This window comes from Talpa europaea, assembly GCF_964194135.1.
Source record: "Talpa europaea genome assembly, chromosome: 5".
NCBI lineage: Eukaryota > Metazoa > Chordata > Mammalia > Eulipotyphla > Talpidae > Talpa > Talpa europaea.
In genome coordinates, this window is record NC_140071.1 from 141,610,050 (window position 1) to 141,621,604 (window position 11,555).

Consider the following 11,555-nt stretch of genomic DNA (forward strand, 5'->3'; position numbering starts at 1 on the left):
GTAGCTTTCCTAAGGGACTAAAAACCTAAAGGATACCAAGCAGTCATCAGTCCTCACCACGCCAACCCTGCTCCAGTGGGGCTGTGTCCATCTCGTGGGGCCTTGGAAAGCCGCCAATCACCCCGCTCACGCTTCAGCACCATGGCGCTGTCCACTGCCCAGACTCTTCTGACGCGCTCAAGGGCCAAAGTGCTGTGATATTTCCTGGACAGGAGCTTCCTTTGACAAACACACAATTTTAGACCCTATTCAATATCTCGCTGCTCGTGAGTGCTCCGGGCTCCATGTGATAGATGCTACTGGATAAATTTGTGGATCTGAGTGCAGCAAACATAAACTTTAAATGCTGATCAAAATTTAGCAGCACGTGGGCAGAGGATTTTTTTAGTATATACCACTGTGCTCACACCACGCGGATGAGAACCACTGGCTGCTGGGACATTCTGCATTTCCTACCTTCTACTGGCACCTGAATACAGGCCCCTAATCTCTGTGTCCGGCTCTCGTCTTTCATTCTCATTCAATCTGGATTTCTCGTTGCCCAAGGAGACACCTCCATCTGGTGCTCAATCCCAACTCCAATTCAACCTGAGAACCACTGCCAGCCTTTTCCTCCAAACTCACCCTCCACGTCCCTTGACCATCACATCAGCAGCTCCTACGGGTGTTTATTCCACCTTATGTGCCACAACCTTCGCTGGTAATCCTCTTGCCTCCTCCAGAAAGACGAACACTGATTTAGATCTGGATCATGTGACTTAATTTGTCCAATAGTCTAGGAACAGATGTGAAATGTGCCTTCTTTGAGAAGAAGTTCTTAAAGGTATTTCAGGTTATTCCCAGTCTCTTGTGCTTCCCTCCTCTGCTCCCTCAACCTGGGTCTCAAGGAGCAGACCCACTATTCCTCAGCAGCCAGAGGCAAAGCCACAGCCAAATCTAAGGCCTTCATGAACATGAGCAAGAAATAAAGGTTTATTGTTGAAACATCAGTCCCCGGGACCGTCTGTACAGCATGAAGCTGGCAACCCCACTGGCTCCCAGCAAGCACACTTGCAGCCCACCCAGTGAGGATATACACAGGCAGGCACTGTTCTAAGTGTCAAACATATACTGTCACTTAATTCTCAGGCAATAAAAAATCCCTACACATTATTATTATAATACTATCTCCATTTTACAAATGAGAACACTGATGAGAGAAGAAGTGACTCTCCCGATTACAAAGCTAGTACCTGGGACAGCTGTGCTCCCTTTATCTTACCATCCTCACAGCCCAAGAGTTTCCTGTGGCTTCCTCTTATGCACAGAATAAAGTCAGAGTGTCCTATAGTCCGGAACAGGATGAGCTAATCCAGGTCTGTGAAGACAAGGAATTGGGGGCCAAGAGAAAGGGAAAAGTCAATTTCCCACTCACATCTGGGCCAGGCGTGGACCCACGTGGACTCGCATTGGGATGCATTCTGCCTGACATTCACTGCCTGACTTTCAGAGCCTTGTAGGAGGCCCCCACCCATTCAAATTTATTCCGAGTTCCTGACCCTTTGATTTAGCCGTGTAAATTCCTCACTCTTCTAATTCTAGTCATTCTCCTGCGCCGGTCTTGCTCACGCCACGCCCCCTGCACTGCATGTTCCTCCTGTCTCTGCCAGCCCTGGCTCCAGCACCCACTCATGCCTTCCCTCAAGCCTCAGGCCCTGACCATCTTCCAATGCTTCTGCCAACCCTGAGTCCTCCCTGCTCTGAACTCTAACCTCTGTGCAGCTCAGGTAACGCGTAGGTATTTGTTAGTTATTTCAAGTGCATGCCCTGAGTCACTGGGATAGCAAACTTGTTAAGGCCAAGGATTACAAAATATGCATTTTTATTGTCATCCACACCTTGCACGGAAGGAACAGAACAGACATGTGGCCAACAGCGGCTGGTGAGCTGCCATTCTGAACTCTCATTTCCCAGGACAGCCTGCAACTGGGGGAGGGTCTATTTCTGCTCGGCCACTCACTACATACCAGGCACATGCACATACGCCGGCCCAGGCCTGCCTCCCCACCCCCTGCAGTAAGGCCTGGCCAAGTGCTCTGCAGGGAGCAGGCACACAGGGCTGAGTAGGCACAGTCGTGGCAGGAAAATGTCTCAGGATAATTTAAAAAATCCTTCTCCCTTCTCCTCTCTGCTAATGAGACTGACCTCGCAGAGGGGTCGCTCTCCTGCCCTGAGCCGGTGTCGGGGGTGCAGCTGCAGGCTCCAGCGGGGAGATCCCTGGCAAGCCTTTCTCGCTCTTCTGCCCCCCTCCCGGCAGCCTGCTTTCCTCTGAGCACGAGTCACAGAAGGCATCTCAAAGCCTTTGTGCAAGAAGGCGGGGAATAAACTGCACATCTGGAGAGGCTGAAAGTCGCCCCTGGGGAAGCGGAAAAGCAGCCTCACGCGGGTCTTGCTTGTTTGCACCCCAGAGGACCGACTCATTCGACGTGACCTTTGCTTAACAACCTCTTCCCTCTGCTCATCTGCGCTGTTCCATCTCCTACACACACACACGCGCGCGCACACAGACACATGCACACACACACACACACACGCACGCGCCCATTTCATATCAGATAGTGGTTTTCTCAGCAGGCAGGGCCCCCCCCCGCCCCCACGGCCTGATCTGTGCTCTTCCTCCCTCCACCGGCAGGTTCAAGACCACCACAGGCTGGGAAGTCTCGGTGCCCCGGTTTGCTCTTTGGCGCTCTCGCCACCTCCTCACCAGACCGTCTGGACTCCAGGCAGAGAATGGCAAGCGTGCTGAACGTGGCCATGCTTCGCAAAATCACAAGTGACCAGATTCAGGACGTCCTCTTTTTAATCATCATCATTCTTAACCATGGCAGTAGACGCTCTTGACACCCCACAATTGAGCAGGCCCCCTTTGGGCAGCCGGAGAGTCTGCAGGCATGGAAGCCACGTGCCTTTGTTTGCTCAGAGCCACACCCAAGCCCGCTCTCAGCCTCGGGTGGGCACGCGGGAAGCAGCTTGGTCTAAGCAAGTCCCCGGCTGGACCATTAATTTTTCACAAAGCCACACATACAAGAGAGCTCGATGAATATTTTAAACAATCCCTGGGGGCTAAAGCTTAGTGTTTCTGCTTCTCCCCGTTTCGCCATCAGACCACGCGGTTATCTCAGAGAAGGGCTGAGGGGCGGAAGGGAAGCAAAGACCCAGGAACAAAATCCACAAAGACAGAACCTTTCCATGACCCGGCTGGCCCGCGCAGGGTGCCCCGGCTGCCCCCTCTGAACTCACTGGCGAAGCTGGCACCTTTCCCGCACTGTTTGGGGGAGAAAGCCGAGGCTCACGGGCAGTGACCAACCAAGCAGGCGGGACGGGGCGATGCAGCTGTGTTTTCCATAGTCCGCGCTGGCTGCTTTTCCAAGGCCGCGCTCTGGCTGCCAAAACCCCCGCCCCCGCCGCACACACCTGTTCTAAGCGCACAGCCGCGCCTGGAGGCTGGGCCGGGCCGCAGGGTGTCCGCTCTCTTCCCCGGGCTGCAGCGGGCCTCCCGCCTTCACATCAGACCTGAGCCTCCTCCTTCAGGGCAGGCGCCCCTACCCCGGGCTCCCCTAGCCCCCCGCCCTTCCCCTCCTAACACCCCAAGCCTGACTGCAATTCTGGGCTAACACACGTCTTTGCTAAACCCCAGGAGGCCGAGGGCACCCGCCCCATTCCGACTCCCTCGCACCCCGCACAGAGCCCGCCTCGATGCCTCTGACATCAGCTCATCGAGTGAGCGCTGCTGGGCCGGAGCAGGCGTGGACGCCGCGTGCCCGCCATGCGTCAGGTGACTTCTTCCGGCTGCTGTCCCTACGCACTGTCAGCCAAGTGTCCTCGGGAAGCGGCAGGGCCCGGCCAAGGAGCCCCGCCCAAGGCTGTCCCCTCTGGTGGGTGACACCCCGTCTCTGGCCGGAGGGGCTGTGGGGGTCAGAGAAGCTCACAGCCTCCTCGGGGGCCTCTTTCCCAGGAGGTCAGCACAGTCCTCAGTATCCCCCGCTGCCCCGCTCCCCCCTCGTGCTGCTGGAGCTGTGGGACCCCTTGCATCACGGGACCCCCTGCATCGCGGGACCCCTGCGTCGGGCGCTTTCACACGAGGGCTGACTAATGGCTTCACACAAAGGGAAATGCAGGCTCAGTGCTGGCTCAGCGCCGGCTCTGACACTCTCACTGCCCTCAGAACGCAGGGTCTGCAGAGCCCTCCTGGAGCTGGCGGTGTCCAGGGTGGGGCACACCGGCTTGGAGAGGCCGCTGTGTGGGGGGCACACCCAGGTTCTTGTGGTGCAAAAGCTGGGCGGGTCTTCTGTCCCCCAGAGCGCCGCAGCCGGAAGGCAGGGTGCACGCGCCGCGGCGCAGACTGAAGCTGTACAGCTCCAGGCACCCGCCCCAGCGACCTGCCCCCACACCAGCCTCGAACTTCCTTCCTTCTGGGAAACTGGGGTCTTGGGAGGCACAGAGAACTGCTTGCCCCGGTCAGAGCCAAGGAGACCCAGGCTCCTGACCCGCCGTCCCGGCATGACCCACTGCGGCCTCAGTTCCCACAGCATGTGCTCGGGCGTGGAGGGCACCGTCAGAGCTCCGGGCACCACCCAGCCTGGGCCACCACCTCCTTCCCCGATTCCTCAGCGAGCAGAACCCTGACAGATTGGCGCTTTCGCCCCAGTGCCTCTGGGAGGGCAGGGCCTAGGGAGGGGTAAGAGCCGGGGCTGGCAGGGGAGCTGCAAGGCCATGAGCTGGGCCAAGGGGGGCCTCCCGGGGAAGTCGGCCCAGAGGTGAGGAACGCAAAGGCTTCCTGGGGGACAGGCCGGTTCCTCCCACCGGGTCTCGCCTGCATCGGGCCACGCTCCCGCCTGGGAGTCTCGTGTGAACAATGTCTGTCTCCCCCAGGAAGATTTACGGGAAAGAGTCACTAAGCAAGGCCCGCAGAGCGCCGGGCAGGTGAGAAATGTGGGCTCCCTCCCGCCTGCCCAGGCCGCTCCCTGCCAGGTGCCCACGCCCAGGCCTGGCCAGCCAAGGCCGCTGGGTCCTCAGCCACGGAGCCCGGGCGTCACCCCGAGACTCCCCCACACCAGAAGCCCCTTGGGGCGTGCGGCCTCCCGGCGGGGCCGCTCCCAGGCCGCGCCCGCAGGTCCCGGCACACAAAGCCGGGGTGGGGGATCCTTTGTTCCCGCCGCCCCGGGGACGCGCGGCTCAGCCCGGCTCCCTGCGCACCCTCGGGGGCTCAGCCCCAGGCCAGCGGGTGGATCCCTGCAGGGTCGCAGCGCAGAGGCCGTGCAGAGGCCGCCAGCCGGCCTTGGGGCGCGGGAGGGGCGCCTCCATCATGGCGCTGCCCGCGGCCCTCGGCTCCCCGGCGGCCGGGCGGGGCGCGGGGCGCCCCCTCTCCTCTCCCGCGGGGAGGCGGCCGGCGCGGGTGGGGCGCGGCCCGTGAGGAAGCCCCGCTCGCCTCCCGCCCCACGCGCCCCATCCCGAGCGGAGGGAGGGGGTTCGGGCCGCGCCCCTCCCTCTTTTGTTCAGCTCCGCACCCCGGGCCGCGCCGCCCTCGGCGCCTGGGGAGGGGGGAGCCCGCGGCAGAGGGGCCCGAGGCCCCAGCCCCGCCCGCCGCCGCACCCCCAAGCCCCCCACGGTCCCCGGGCCGGGGCGCGGCTGCGGGACCGACCGGCCCCGCCCCGCCCAGGCAGCCCCGGGGCCGCCCCGCCGCTCCCCGGCCCGGCCGGCGGGGACCCGCGGCGGGCGCGCTCACCGTGATGTGCGGGATGCTCTTCCTGCCCTGGTAGGACATGGCCGCGTGCCCGCCCGCGCTGCTGGGCGATCGGCGCGTCCGCGTCCGCACGGTGCGCTCCGGGGCCGCGAGGACCGGATCCGCCAGGCTCGGCCGCGACTGCCCGCGCCGCCCGCCCGCTGCCCGCCGCCCGCCGCCCGCCCGGCTGCCAGCGCGGCTCGGAGGGCGGGGGCGCGGGCGGCGCGGGCGCGCGGGCGCGCGGGGAGGCGCTGCGGAGCTCCTCCCGGCGGCCGGCCCGCCCCCCGCGCCGGCGGGGAGCGCGTCCCCCGACCCCGCGCGCCCGCCCCGCCCCGCCGCCCGCGCCGCCGCGGGGGCCCCGCGCTTGGGTCCCCTCCACGGCCAGGCCCCCTTCCAGCCCCGGGGTCCCGCCGGCCTCGCCACAGGTGCGCCGCGCCGTCCCGGCCGCCCCCGGAGCCCGCGCCGCGAGGGGGGGGACCGGCCCGGGTGGGGGGGCCCGACCTGGCCTCAGAGCCCCCCGGATCCAGCCCGAGGACGGCGGCCCCTCCCCGCCCCCCCCCCGCGCGTCGCCCCACCCACCGAGGGCCCTTCTGGACCAGACCCAGCACCTTCCGTGCCCAGCTGCAGGCTTTATCCAGCCGCGCTCCCCACCCCTGCGCCAGACAAAAGGCCGCCCGCCCCCCCAGGCTCCGCTCCGGCACCGAAGCAGTTTCCCCAGCGCCAAGCACAGGTGCCCCCAGGCCCAGGTAGCACCGCAGGGGCCCAGGTCCTGGCTGGCCCGCTCCACCCCTGCAGCAGCTCCCGGCCCAGCAGCCTGCCTGGGGGGGGGGGGGCTCACCCCACAGTTTTGCCTACAAGACGGCGAATGCCCGGAAGACCAGACATTGCAGCAAGTTTGCCACAAAGAGCAGGATGCGCTGGGGGCGGAGGCAGAGGAGGGACACCAGCCCTGGCAGCCAGGACAGACGTGGCTCTGCGGATGCAACAGGGCAGGAGGCCAGGGCGAGACTGGCGAGCCTCACCACGGAAGAGGGGGAAGGGGAAAGAGGGAGAAAAGGGGCGCCTCACAGCAGTGGACAGATGCCCCAAGGCTCCCAGCAGAAGGAAAGCCCGCCTTGTCTGCTCCTCCCTGCTGCCTGCAAAATCCAACCCACAGGGTCTGCAAAAAGGCCCATCCTCTTCACGCGGAAGGTGCCACCCAGAGGGAGGGTAACCTCCTCCTCCGAGTGTAAAGCCCCCCACGCGCCTGTTGGGGCCTGTGCCCTCACTCCACTGCCAACAGGAGGCCAGTCCAGGAGGTGGGGTTGTGGGTGCACAAAGGAGAGACGGCTCAGTATTCCAGGGACAATGTGCCATATATAATGTTCCCTTCTTGCAAGTGGGCGAGCCGGGCTGGCAGAGGCAAAGTGGCCGCCCAGGTGCACAGCACGCTGGCTGGGCCCGGCGGTGTCCTGAGCAAGCCCGGTCTAGAGTCCCGCCCCTCGCGCCTTCATGCAGCCCGGGCCGGGCCGGGGCCTCAGTGTTGATGAGCAGGAATTGTCAGTGAGGGTGCTCGCTCTCCCTCTGACTGCTACATCCTCTTCCTCAGCCTTGTTAAGTCCTGGCTTCCATACACCCAGGCTCCCCCAGGGGTCAGTCTGGGCAGGGAAGCTCCTTGGCTGGGGACAAGACCACGTGGGTACTGGGGGAGGGGCACCGGCCCGCGATTGGCGAAACAGACCCCTGCTCCCAAGCAGATTTCCTGGGTACAAAGCCCCGCAGTCACTCAGCCTGGGGCTCCGCAAATGCTACGCCTGCGCAGCAGGAACCCCTCCTCCCTCCCGGGAAAGAGCCTTACGGGCAGCGGAGGGCCCTGGCACTCGCCGCAGAGCACAGGAGCAACGAGGAATCCAAGTCCCGTAGCCCCTCGGCCTGCAGAAAGTAAAATCTCCCCCCCACCCCTAGAGAGACCAGCTCCTCGATTCCACAGTCCTGAACCTCAGGTGCTCGGGAGCCCTGATGCTACACCCCAGAGAAGCCGTGGAGAAGGGGACGAGCGGGCCAGGGGAGGCGAGGAAGGGGCTGTGGGAAAGATGAAGTGACCTGCGGGCGGGGCTGCGCCCAAGCAGAGCCGGGGATCGATGCTGCCTCGTGCTGGTGAAGCAGCCCTCAGCTCTACCCGGGCCTGCTTCAGACAGCCATGGCCATGCGCAAAGTGCTCCCCCATCCCTGAACTCCACCGCTCCTTGAGAAAGGAGGACGTCACCCCATTTCACGGAGGGAGAAGCTGAGGCTTAGGAGGGTGAAGTCCCAGAGTTCCCAGTACTGGCACCCGCTTCTCGGTCTGTGGCCTGCAGCCTCCTGCTCAGGGTTAGGATCCTGGATCCCGAGCCTCACTGTCCGCCAAGGGGGTGAAGAAAGAGCGGGGGGAAAGAAGTGGGGCGCTCTTCATAGGTCCCTGCCTCGCCACAGGCCGCCCCGCGCGCACGGGGCAGATTCAGGACCACGGAGAGGGCCCGGGCTCTGGGGCCCGCTTGGGCGAGGGGTGGGGGCGCGAGGCCCACCGCTCCGTGGCAACAGCCACGGGCTGCCCCGGCCCTGCTTCCGACAGCCCCGGTTTCTGTCCAGTCAAACTCTGCCTCCTCCCAGCTGACTTCACGCCTCACAGCATTGAAAAGGAGGATTAATAAAATGATAGCACCAAGACTCAGCAATGAGCCTTTATTGAACGGACGCTCACTGCCCCCAGAACTGAGTCATTTCATTTTCCCGTGTACCCATCACCTGCTCCAGGCGGGAGCGGAGCCGGGGCCATGAGCCGGGATCCCAGGGAAAACCAGGGGCCTAAGACTCAAGCAACCAGTTCTAGGGCAAGCTGTCACCCCCCCGCTGCGTGCCCACCTTCTGTTTTCCAGGTACCTGCCCGGACCCTCACCCCAAACTGCCATCTATCCATCCACCTGTCCCCCGGTCCCGGCAACCCCCAGCTGGAGGGAGAAGAGCCATGAAGCCCGAGACCAAGACTGCTCCCCCTTCTCCCCAGTCTAGGGAAGGAGAAAACCCCTCCAAGTCTAGGCTGGAGTGGGGCTCCCCCTGCCACCCTGCCTCCAACTTGCCCTGTCAAGGGAGCACCCTGGTGTGCCCTGGAGCTGGGCAGCAGCCCTTGGAGATGCCCGGGCTTGGGGTCGAGGTTCCAGTTCGCCCTCGTGATCTAAATCTGAACCCAGTTCTTCCCTCGGAAGGCATGGGGGGGGGCACTCAGGAAAGACCCTTTCATCCGTGAGCTGTGCGACAGCAGACATTTCCCCGCGCCTCTCCCAGCACCCGGCACCCGGCAGGCGCGCTCTGGTTCCCAACGGAGGCGCCCAGGAGTGCAGGTCCCTGGATTGAGTCCACCCGAGACCCCTCCGCCTCTCAAAGGTCCATGTGGCAGCTTCAGCCAACTTACTTCCCTCCTCAGCACGCGTCCCCCTGTCTGCACTCGAGGAGGAGCGAGCCGAGTCCCCGGGGCGTCCCAGGGCCGGTACTGGCCACCCCGGGCCGGGTCGCCCCGCCGGGAGCACCTCGGACGAGCTCCGGGGCGGGCGGCGGGGGAGGGGCCGGGGCCGGGGCGCGACCCCGGCACCCCGAGCCGAGCCGGCGCTGCCCTCGCGGCCTCGCGCCCCGCGGCCCCGCCCGCCCCGCCGGCCCCCGCGCGCCCCGAGGGTACCTGGCCATTGTCCCGGCCGAGCGGCAGGTCGCGGGGCGCGGGGCAGCGGATGCGCAGCGCGGGCGGCCGCTCGTCGCGCTCCCCGGGCGAGCTGACGGCGGACCCCGAGGGCTCGCTCGCGTCGCTGGCCGTGTCCTCGCTGCCGCCCGGCCCCGGCAGGCCCGCGGCGTCCAGCCGGCCCGCGCCGCGCGGGGTGCGCGCCGAGCCGCGGCGGCCCACGCTGTAGGCGTCGAAGTCGATGGTCTTGTTCTCGTAGGCGCCCTCCACCGCGGCGAACATGCCGCCGTACTTCTGGCGCGGGGTCTGCGCCGCGCTGCCCGGCCGCGCCAGGTACACGGGCAGGTCGTCCTCCGTGCTCCACGCGCGCCGCCGCTCCGCCATGCCCGGCCGCCGTGCGCCGCCTCCCTGCGCTCGGTGCGGCCCCGGCGGCCCCGGCGCGACTGCGGCCCGGGCGGGGCGGGCCGGGGCGGGCCGGGGCGGGCCGGGGCGGGGCCTCGGCTGCGGGCGAGCGCGGCGGCCGCTACAAAGGCCGCGGGGCGGGGACGGGCGGGCGGGCCCGTGACGCGCGAGCCGCAGCGCGGGGGGCGGGCGGCCCAGCCGCAGTGCCCTCGCCGCGCCCGCCCCGCCCCGCGCCGCGCGCGGGCCCCGAGAGCGAGCGGGAGGGCCCGAGCTTGCACACGCGCGCGCACACGCACGGCTCACCCCCGCGCCAGGACGCGCAGCAGCCCCGGGGCGCACGCGGGCCGGGCGAGGGGCGCACCCCCTCGGGCACAGGGCGCCTTCGTGCGCTCCGTGGGCAAATCTGAACACACACGCAGGCTGGCACGTCCCGAGTCATTACACACACACACACCCCAGAAATGCTCACGGTCCCCAGCCTCGCGCATGCAGTGTCACACCGAGACTGATTGCACAGCCAGGGACACGCCCACGCCTGGCCGGCGCTCATTCACTCAGCGCCATTGTATGGCCCGGGCCTAGCAGGCTGCTGGGGCTGGGGAGGGGGGAGCGGGGTGACCCCAGTAACAGGGCCCTGCCCTTGGGGAGCCGGTGTTCTGAGGAGGGACGCTGTGCCGGGCAGGCCTCAGGACCCGGGGGCCGGTGTGCAAGGTGAGAGGGCACTCAGCGCCACATTCGTGCAGACACATGTGCAAAATGCTCGCTCCTGCAGCACCCACGCGACAAAGAGGTGTCACACCCTTGTACCAAAGGCAAAGTCGCAAGGTGACGGACTCCACGCACACTCAGGACGCCCAGACACAGACCAGGCCAGGAGCCAGGGCCATGGGGAAGCGAAATAGAAACTCCAGAAAAAGACACAAAGAGGCAGATCAGCACACACTCCCCCCAGGCACCACCCAGGCGGATAAATACTGGCCATTCCGGGGTCCCCTCTCAACACCCTCACACTGCCTTCCCTTGCCCACCCAGGAGCTCGCACCCTGGGGGTTCCTCTGACCGGGGTCAGGGTGGAGAGCCTGGGGGCCCCCTCCTGCCCTCCTCCTGCTAGGCCCCATGTGTCGCCCTGACTCAGCCTCTCTCCTCCATGATTATCATCAACGAGCCCGGTCTCCAGGGACCTGGCGTCCCAGCTGCTGTCTGGACGGGCTGAATCGCCGGCTGCTGACTGGCTCGGAGGGCTCGGTGGGGACCCCGGCGGGGGGAGTCTCATGCTAGGCTGTGTCCCCAGCCCCACCCACCCCCAGGCGAGGAGCTGCCCCTTCGCAGCGGGCCCTGGCACTCCCAGAAGCTCAAACTGGCCCCACAGTCTTGCTTTTCTGACCGCCAGGACCAGGACGGGGGGCTCTGGGGATCCCGGCCCCGTGGCCTCGGGGACACCTCGCCACCCTGGCCGCTTTCGGGCCTGGAACGAGCTGAGTGTGGCATAAGTAGGTGTCATTGCCTCGCGCTGTGTAGACAGGAAGCCGGGCTGGAGAAGCGGAGCCGCCGCCTGTGCCTCAGGCCCCGCCGCTCCCAGTCAGGCCTGCAGCCCGGTGGACATGCAGCAAGTCCTTGTTCTGAGCTAGAGAGAAGGTGCTGCCAACACTGAGATGAATATTTACGGAGTCCGTGCCTCGGAGACGCCTGTGCTCGGGGAGGGGAGAG

General features: G+C 65.5%; 1 protein-coding gene across 2 annotated transcripts in view; it reads right to left on the reverse strand.

Annotated features, from left to right (window-relative positions):
• Positions 1 to 9,830, reverse strand: part of CRMP1 (collapsin response mediator protein 1) — a gene marked incomplete at both ends in the record, with an annotated part of 40,520 nt that extends 30,690 nt beyond the window's left edge. The window contains one exon of one of the 2 annotated variants that reach the window (XM_084233849.1): positions 9,450 to 9,830. In XM_084233849.1, coding sequence (XP_084089975.1) covers positions 9,450 to 9,830 — 381 coding nt within the window. Of the gene's footprint in view, positions 1 to 5,764; positions 5,804 to 9,449 lie in introns of those variants that run through there. The other variant, XM_084233850.1, reaches the window with a different exon arrangement.
• Between the last annotated feature and the right edge of the window lie 1,725 nt (positions 9,831 to 11,555).